At 38.6% G+C, this 10,060-nt stretch overlaps 1 protein-coding gene across 1 annotated transcript; it reads left to right on the forward strand.

Annotated features, from left to right (window-relative positions):
- Nucleotides 1–7,024: 7,024 nt before the first annotated feature.
- On the forward strand, nt 7,025–7,627 carry LOC125493761 (uncharacterized). The gene has a single exon (XM_048637274.1). It carries the CDS (start codon nt 7,025–7,027, stop codon nt 7,625–7,627), a length of 603 nt encoding a protein of 200 aa, XP_048493231.1.
- The last annotated feature ends 2,433 nt before the right edge of the window (nt 7,628–10,060 follow it).

Consider the following 10,060-nt stretch of genomic DNA (forward strand, 5'->3'; position numbering starts at 1 on the left):
CGAAGCGTGATAAATTAATATCTTATAATGATAAGAATCCTCAAAAGAGGAAGAGATCGGAGCAACAATGTGACAATGACACGGAAATAAATTTAAGAAAGTGATACATTTTAATGAATCTCCTGAAGAGATCGATTCTAGTACATTAAAGTGTACTAAGATTATATAAAGTACTCTAAAAGAGTACCAAAGAAGATGCCCAACAGAATAAGCATGTGTCAAGGCAATAGTCATTACTCCAGTAGAGTGTGAATTATTATAAGATCAACTATCAATTGATTGTCTTGCCAATGATAGACAGAAACACGTACATATTAGTGTTTATATACATCACATCATACTCATGGCCATCCATGAAGTATGCCTAATAAGATGATCACCTTTATTGGAAAAGTGACAATTTAATTGACCATTGAAATTCAAAGAAAATGTGATTGGATGTGATGTTTGAAATAGGCCATCCAGGTTTAATAATTACCAGTTCTGGAAACTTGAAGTTTCATTTAATATGAACGAAATGATGTGCTGACCCTCTCTCATGTTAAATATATGAAATGAATTGAATGGCAAGACATAACATTAAGATTAGGCTGTATTTGAATTGTGATTTTAATAGTTTATTTTGAAGAAATTTTCAAGAGAATATATTTGTATGGGAATATGTGATTGGTGGCCAGAAGTTCACCATGATAGCCTATATGTTGTTCAGTATTAGGTGACCAGAAACTCACCAAAGTTACTTGTATGTAGAAATTTTGGAGTATATAGTGTGTTAGCAAATAAAGTATTTGATGATCCTGAAGATCATTATGTAGTGGATTTACATACAAGTGATCGACTTGTATTTAACGTTTTTGAGGTGATTTTGCACTTCACCAACAAGTCAACCGCCCAATATGTTCTTAGTTCGGTAGGGGGTTGCCCTTCTGGTTACTGATTATATAGATAACCTCGCTAAAGTAAAAATAGCTCCAAAGCAATCAGAGTTAATCAAGAAGCTGGAACATAATGAAAATACTTGTTGTGGAATAAATCTGAAGCATAAAACAAACAGAAATGAAAGAGAAACCAACACCTTCCATTGAAAAGGGATAAGTATCAGACTACCATTGTATTACAAGGAAGGATGATTACCTCCATGTTCACACAAATGGGATGAAAAACGAATAGCCTAATGATCCATAATTGGATGAACTACGCTACGCTAGACTAATCTAGGCTACGCAAAGCTAAACTAATGTGGCTACTAAGCCAAGTGTGGCTAAAGGAACTACATGCGAAGAAAAGAGATGTGTTGTTGTTGTGTTGTTGTTGTTTTCCGCTTTGCCACTGCCTCTATTTATAGACCTCTAAAGGTGAGATCGTGGCTGGAAGTTACTTCATCTGACGGTTTCTTGCCGCTTCTTTTCATATTTCAAACATTCGTAATTTCCTTCAAGTCTCGCTGTCGCTTGATTCTTCATGGGCCTACTTTTGGGCTATCTTCTGATGGGCCGTTCATGCTACAATTCCCTTGTACCGCTGTCATCACGTCGCCAGACTGAAACTCTATTAAGAACGCCATGTATCGCTAGTTCATCTTTTTTGCCTTATTCATCGCTAGTTACTAGTCATTGGTCAAACTTCTTGATTAGGTCAACAAAGTCAAACTTTATATTTTTGATCCGTAACAAATTTCCCCCTTAATTTGTAAGGACGATATCACTTGAGTCCTTGCGAATTAACATTCTTCAATTGCCAGAAACTCAAGTTCGTTCATTTTCACGCTTTCGATCTAAGAGTGACTTTATACTAGTATGAATATAATTTTGTAGTCATCTTATGTTTGCATGAGAAATGAGAGAAGGGACTTACAAATGGGATAATGCTCAATTAAACAAACACGAATCCCGAGAATTACATTTACCTTTAATTTGGAAAATTACTCGGGAACCGAAGTCATAAATTGACCCATTATCCCACGAAAGTCATCATTACTGAGCAGTCATTTAGTGATGACGCCAGTATTACGATTGAAATGTCTTTTCATTAGACACCGTTCATCAATTAATGATTTTGTACTAATATTATGCCAAAACAAATAAAGAGAAGATGCTCTGTATTTACCTTAAGAAAAATATTTTCATTAATTAATAAGAATTCAGAAATACACTTGTAACATTGCCAAGCAATGCTTTTTGACAAGATTGCACAGTAGTTCTGAATTTATGTTCAAATTAAACAAAGAGCATTTTGAAACCTTGCTTCTTCATGAATAAACAAAAGACAACCTAATTATATATAGTGAAATACATAATTATTTTGGGGCTCTGCTTTAGGGATGACAACCATAGGAGCGCTTGGAAGTCGGGACACAATTTCTTTAACGTCATCACGCTCCAAGTATCCCTCAAAATCATCAGTTTCTGGCGCGGTCATCTCCCAATTCACAAAGTGCCGCCATCGGATATAGTCATCCCATAACTGGCAACATCATTTATAACGTACCATTTTTATGGAATTTTCAGGGCCCTTAGCCAACAGTACCTCGTAGTATTGACCTCTTACCAAGACCACGTGAGTATAGAACATGATCTTGTGCCCAGATACTGCCCTAGTACCCACGGCGAATGCCTTACACACTTGAGATAGGTTGTGCAAGGCAAAGATAGCATCCTTGACGCATGGGAATAGGTTGGCGCTAACAAAATCCGTGTTATGGAAAGTATCAGCGATGCTTTTCCTCGTGCCTCCTTCAACGTCTTTGTGTATTAAAGGTCTCTCCCCCCAGCACTGTGCAGGACCATTGATGAATGCATTCCTCTTTAATTCTAAAAATTCAGCCACCTTGGAGTCTTTGTATGTATTAAATTTTACGAGTTAGAATGTGTTTTCTCTCTCTAGGTTCTGGTGCACGTTAAGGGTCTTTGCTAACTTGCACCACCGTCATAGATGGGGAAATCGAAGAAAATTTGTCACGTGCCCGTTTCGTCTAAGAGTAGTCAGCCTTCTCAGCAGGGTGTTGGTAGTGTCGTGAAGGCTAATTCGTCGGTGATTGCTGTTGCGCCCAATGGAACAGTAGCGCCACTTGATCCAGTGCATGTTGTTGCTGCGATTCAGCGGGCTTTTTAGGCAAATCGTTCTTTTTCTCAGGTGAGTCCTACTGCTACTCCCACGCCTGCTCCCCCAGCTATTAGGGATCAGGGAAAGCAGGGTGTAAATGAGGTTGCGCCGCCTGTTGCTTCTACGATTGAGGTTAGTTCTAATACTGTTAAACAGCCTGATAAATGGAATGAATTGTTTGATTCTTCAAAATTTGGCACTAAAGGCATGAAATTAGGGTTTATTGCGCCTATGATTAAAGATGGGACTTCTATTGCACAATTACAACAATCTAAAATTGATGCTATGACGATTAATTGGAAATCTGCTGTTGTGATGTATGTTGTAGGTGATACTCCCACTATTACTGCTTTGTCCCAATTTGTTAGTAAGGATTGGAATCACTTGCAAAAACCACTTATTTACAAACACACAGAGGGGTATTTTGTGGTTAAATTTGCTTCTGAAGCTGACAGAGATGAAGTGTTGTGTGCTGGTCCTCATTCATTTAGGGGCAAGCCTATTGTGATTAAGCCTTGGAATCCTAATTTTGATTTTCATCAGGAAGTTTTGCGAGTTATTCCGTTATGGGTTAAATTGCAAAATTTGCCTTTATCTTGTTGGAGTTCAGATTCTTTGAGTCGTATTGGCAGCTTGTTGGGGGTTCCTTTATGGGCAGACACATGTACTTCTAAGCAGCTTCGGGTCTCCTTTGCTCGGCTTCTCATTGAGGTTGATGTTACTGTTCCTTTGCCTGAGTCCATTTCTGTTGCTGCACCTAATGGTCAAGTTTTTTATTAGAAGGTTGTTTTTGAGTGGAAACCACCCTTTTGTGCTCAATGTAAAAAAGTAGGGCATGATTGTAAGGCTAAGAAGACTAAGCCTATAGCGCAGCTTACTCCAGGTAAGAAAATTTGGCAGAAGAAGGTTGGTTTGTCTGATGACCAACCTACTAAGAAGGCTGAGTCTGCAGTTCCTGTTGCTTCTACTGTTGTGCCTTCTGAACAGAATGTGGAAAAAGATAAAGGTAAGCAAATTATGGAGACTCCTGGTGTAACTAATCTTGTTTCTTCTGATGATGATTATGGTTGGAAGCTTAATACTAAAAAGACTAGGGAGGTTTCATGACCAGTTGTTGTGCCTTCTGTAAGTAATCCTTTTCACGTCTTGAATGAGGCTGGTGATGGTGGAGGGAAGGTGGCCTAACCTGATGCAGGGGGGTCATCTCTTTCTTCTAATGATCCTTAGCACTTGGAATATAAGGAGCATGAATGAGTCCCTTAAGTGTGTTGAGGTTAGAAAATACCTCAATCAGCATTCAATTCAGGTTTGTGGTTTGTTAGAAACAAGAGTCAGGTGTCAAAATATTACTAAAGTGTCTAAAAGGTTTGGGTCTCAATGGAGTTGGGTTCATAGTTACACTTTTTCTCCTAAGGGAAGAATTTGGGTTGGGTGGTTGTCTTCTGAAATTTCAGTTGATATTATTGAAATTGCAGAGCAGCTAATTCATCTTAAAATTACTTCTAAACAAAACCTCATGGTGTTCTATTGTACAGTAGTCTATGGGTTGCATACAGTGGAGGATAGGAAGTCTTTATGGGTTCAGTTGATGAATCTTGCTGATGAACTTAAAGATGTTCCTTGGATTATTAGTGGGGATTTTAATGTTGTTCTAAGTAGTGAGGATAGAATTAATTGGGTGCCTGTATCTGACCATGAAACCTTTGATTTTGAGATTTTTCAGAATAATGCAGAATGTATGGTAATGCAGACCAAGGGCTCTTATCATACGTGGTCGAATAAGGCTACTGGAATCAGGGTGTGGTCCAAGTTGGATTGGATGCTACATAATGTCAAATTCTTGGATGTGTTTCCGGGAGGTGAATGTCTCACTTTGTTACATGGGATCTCTGACCACTCCCCTTTTAAACTAGACTTGGGTAGTTGTGTTCTTGGTGAAGGTAGGCCTTTCAAATTCTTGAACTACGTTGCTGAACATTCTCAGTTTTTGCCTATTTTGAAAGAAGAAATGTCCCATAAGCATCATTCTTCTGCTACGAGGGATCTTTGGCAGTCCCTTAAAGCTGTTAAAATGAAGCTTAAGCAGTTGCATAAAGAGGAGTTTGCTAATACTACCATCAGAATTGAAGATACAAGATCACAATTGGCTGATATTCAACTTGCTTTATCCTCTGATTGTGACAATTCATATTTGCAACTTCAAGAGAAGGAATGTATTGTAAACTTGAGAAAATGGTTGAAGGTTGAAGAGCGTGCCTTGAAGCAGAAGTCTAGAAATCTTTGGTTGAATACTGGTGATACTAATCATTATTATTTCTTCTCTGTGATGAAGGAAAGGTTTGCCACAAACAAAATCTATTGTATTTACAATGAACAAGGTCAAAGGCTTACTGCTCCTGATGAGGTAAAGAATGAGATAAGCAACTTATGGGTTCTGCTGCTGCTACTCTCCCAGCTGTTGACATCACTTTGTTTAGGAAGGGAGCTGTCCTTCAGGATAGTTTATGACAAAGCTTGATTGAGCCTGTCACTAATGCAGAGATTGATAATGCTCTAAAATCTATCAATGACTTGAAAGCTCCAGGCTTGGATGGTTTTAATGTTGTGATCTTTAAGAAAGGATGGCATGTGCTTAAAGATAAGGTTTATGCTACTGTTCAGGAATTCTTCTTGTTAGGTAAGTTGTATAAGCCAGTTAATTGTGCCACTATCACTTTAGTGCCAAAGGTCTCTCAACCTTCTTATGCTAAAGAATATAGACCCATTGCTTGTTGTTCTCTAGTTTATAAAATCATTTCAAAAATCCTTGCTCATAGGATTCAGGGAGTAATTCATCCTAGTCAAGCAGGGTTTATTCCAGGTAGACAGTTGTTTGATAATGTGCTTATTGCTTCTGAACTTATTAAAGGCTATTCTAGGAAGCATCTTTCTCCCAGGTGTATGCTTAAAATTGACCTAATGAAGGCTTATGACTCTGTTGAATGGCCTTTTCTTAGAGTTGTGCTTCTTGAGCTTGGTTTTCCTCTAGCCTTTGTTGACTGGGTTATGGAGTGTATTTGTTCTGTCTCTTATTCTATTCTTTTGAATGGCATGCCTTGTGATCCTTTTCCTGCTAAGAAAGGATTGCGACAAGGAGATCCAATTTCTCCTTATTTGTTTGCTATTGCTATGGAGTATTTTTCCGGGATTATGGCTACTATGACTGACATTCCAGTTTTCAATTTTCATCCTAAGTATCAGAAGTTGAATATCACCCATCTCATGTTTGCAGATGATCTCTTATTATTTTGTAGAGCTGATATGGTTTCTCTACAATTGCTTTTTCATGCTTTTACTAAGTTTGCAGAAGCTTCAGGTTTATCTGCTAACTTGGATAAAAGTGATCCTTATGTGAGTGGTGTTTCTCATGATGTTATGCAGCAGCTCTCTGTTCGTATTGGTATTCCTTTGGGGAATTTACCATTTAGGTATCTTGGGGTGCCCTTATCCTCTCGGAAGCTCACTTATCTTCAATGTAAACCTCTACTAGAAAGGATTGTGGCTAGAGTTAAAACCTGGACTGCTAAGAAACTTAGCTATGCAGACAGACTTCAGTTGATTAAATCCGTTTTATTTGGGGTTCAAGCATTCTGGGCTCAAATTTTTCTTCTTCCTAAGAAGCTTTTGAAGGCAGTTCAGACTACTTGTAGAACCTTTTTATGGACTGGTGGTTTAGATAAGTCCAATAAAGCGCTTGTAGCTTGGGAAGTTTTGTGTACTCCAAGCTGCAGGAGGTCTCAATGTGAAGAATCTACTTATTTAGAATCAAGCTGCTATTTGTAAACATTTCTGGGCTTATTAATTTCGGAAAGAGAAGCTATGGGTGCAATGGGTTGATTGTTATTATTCTAAGGCTTTACGGAATCAACAGGTTCCTGCAAACATGTGTTGGATGTTGAGGAAAAAATTTCAGGCTAAGTCTGTTATTGACAATTGTGGTGGGTGGAATGCTTTGCTTGCTCATGGAAAATTTTCTATTCAGAAATTGTATTGCAAGCTTCTTCCTACTTGTGATTCTGTTCCCTGGAAGAGACTTATTTATCAGTCTAGAGCTTCTCCTCGAAGCCTTTTCATTAATTGGTTACATGGCAGGTTATATACTTGTGATAAATTGTTGAGTTGGGGGATGCATGTTGATCCCATTTCTGTTCTTTGTGGAGCTGCTCCTGAGTCTATCAATCACTTGTATTTTGAGTGTGATTATGCTCGTGAGGTGTGGGATGCTTGTCTTCATGTACTGCATATTTCTCGACCTATTGAGCCTTTTGGAACAGAGATCAAGCAAGCATGCAAGATGATCCAAGGAAAGCAGGCTAAGCATGAGCTGTATGGCATGTTATTTGCGGAAGCTGTATATGCTATTTGGATTCAAAGGAATGCTAGGAAGTTTCAGCATAACTTTACTTGTAGTCAAGTTGTTTTTAGGCAAATTGTATACCATGTTGCTTGTCGTTTCAATGGGCCTTGTAATTTGTTGCTTTTGTAATTCCCTAGCTAGGCTTTGCTGTTTTTAGTTGTATGTTGGTCTGTGCTTCATGCTTATTTTGGTAATAAAATCTCTTTATTTGGCAAAAAAAAAAAAAATTCAGCCACCCTGTCTACAGCCAAATGGTGGTTTTCACACTCATCAGGGTAATCCAGTGTACCAAATTCTTGGAACACCTTTTCTGGATTAGTCCAGACATTGTTGAAGAGAGTGTCGAGGTGAGTTCCCCAATACCTCTCAGAGAAATCTAAGTGAGCAATATTGTAGATACGGACTTCTCTTCCTGGGTTGATATCCATTGCTTGGAACATCACAGCTTGAGGAAGAAAATAAGGGGAAAAAGAACGAATCGAGTTGAAGAAGGGAGGAGAGAAAAGAAGTGCGAAATTTGATGGATGGATCGTAATACCATACAACTATTTATAGAAAAACAGAAAAGGGAATGAAAGATTATTAGGCTACCCGAATAACTTCCTCTGGAAACCGCAATAAGGAACGACGTGTCTTATGGTGGTTATTTCCAGACCGTCTACGTCGCTTGGCAATAAATCGCGAAGCTTCTTTAATAAACTTCCCGGTTTATGAAAATATTTTGAAAATTATTTTCAAAACCCAATATCATTAATTACCATAATTTGATGGGACATGTCTTGGTGAAGAAATATTTTAGTTCCCATTACTTTTCATGATCATGGAAATATTTTAAACTCTTAAATCTCAAGAATATATTTCGACATTATATTACTGGTTAAGAGCCAACATTCCAGGATGCAAAGCTAACAATAAAACGCATAAGCCAAATAGCAATGAGGATCATCACTTTTAGATTTTAGCATCATGCATACATATACTGCTCACCTATGTAACATTGTTCTAATTTACCATGAGCACTGACATAGTAACAAAAGAGAAGGAAGAAACAGGGAAAAAACAAAAGGAGAGACAAAAGGAAAGGAACACGCCCCTCTCAATCATCCTTTGCCCTCATGTAGTTGTCTGAGTCAGCATCATTGGACAAGTCCCCTTCCAAAGCACATTGTTCCCTGGCAATCTGCCTCTCACACTTCCCTTTTTTAGTCGATTTTCTTGATATACGCGTCTGGCGACGTTGCTTCTTACTTACAAATCCTTCATTAGAGTCCTCTTCTGGATCTCCTTGATCATTACTTGGATCTTCCTCTGACTCTCGCTCTATTTCTCCAAGGAATTTCTTCTCGTCTGCACGGTGTTCCTCCTCTGAGTAAGGATGACCAATCACTTCACGCCAGATGAGAAATAGCTGGAACTCATCATCTCTTAGTGCCTTTCTTTTCCTTTCTCTGAGTTCTAAGGGAAAATAAGCGAGATCTCTATCAACCCTTGACCACATTAGACCTTTGAACCCCTGATACTTGGCTTTACTAATCACTTTGAAACGAAAGTCTATCATCGGCTTAGAGAATTAATTCAACAAGAATTAACAGAGAAAGAGGTTTTGAAAAAGATTTTGTCACAATCGAACAAAGTGATCAAAAAGCAACCCCTCTTTAGTCAATGAGAGTAAGTCCTTCAGCTGCCTTAAGCGTTTTTTTATAGTGGAAAGTGCCTGTATGTAATAAGACTCACCAACCTTCTACTCCCGAAATTTTGATTATTTAACGAGGGTAAAAGCGTAATTTCCAAACGTCATTCCATTGGTCAATCGCCTTGGTCGAAACGACACGCATAAATATTAAAACGCCATACTTGCCCTAAATCCTTTCCATTCAAACAATGTCTTCTTCTCGAACCCGCTATTCTCAATTTTGTACCCAAATTTGCCAATTTTCCCGCCGATCTGAAAATGGAATTCTCGTCGGAAGCACTTAATCAGTGTAAAATTTCGGATCTTCCAATTGATCAAGTTTTCATGTGCCGATTTATCGAGCAGCAGAAAGATAAGTTATGTCCCGACCTGTATTGGCAAATAGAAACTCCCAAAAAGAAGGGCGTTGGTTCCATTGGTCCTGCATTTTCATTTCGCTTTGAAACTGAGGAAGACAGGAAGAAATTTGCGAAGGAAATAGTTCCGACCCTTTCTAAATACTTGTTTGACAAAGATGGTCTTCGAGCGGTAGTGAATTATGACATTGCTTACGTTCTTCAAGGAAAAGGGAAAGGTAGAGGTACTCAAACCCATCAATGGATCCTGAGTCAAAACCTAATCAAAGGCTGGGTCCAAGACATGCATTCCCACGATTGGTTCAAACGCCTCAAAGAATTTCACTCGGTATGGCAGACGAAAAGGGTCTTAAGTTTCCTAAAGCTTACCACCTTCAGCAAAATCCCCTTCAATGGATCACTTACTTGCGCACTGATGTCGCTATGGGATCCTGTCCTCAACTGTTTTTATCCTTTGCCAGGGTCTTATGAAAGTTACCTTGGTGGACATCGCTTTCCTTACTGGGCTGTTGC

Source organism: Beta vulgaris, chromosome 9, assembly GCF_026745355.1.
Source record: "Beta vulgaris subsp. vulgaris cultivar EL10 chromosome 9, EL10.2, whole genome shotgun sequence".
NCBI classification, from domain to species: domain Eukaryota; kingdom Viridiplantae; phylum Streptophyta; class Magnoliopsida; order Caryophyllales; family Amaranthaceae; genus Beta; species Beta vulgaris.

Bases quoted from the DNA above. Each gene is read 5' to 3' on its own strand.
- LOC125493761 (XM_048637274.1), top strand. From the start codon at position 7,025: ATGTGTTGGATGTTGAGGAAAAAATTTCAGGCTAAGTCTGTTATTGAC.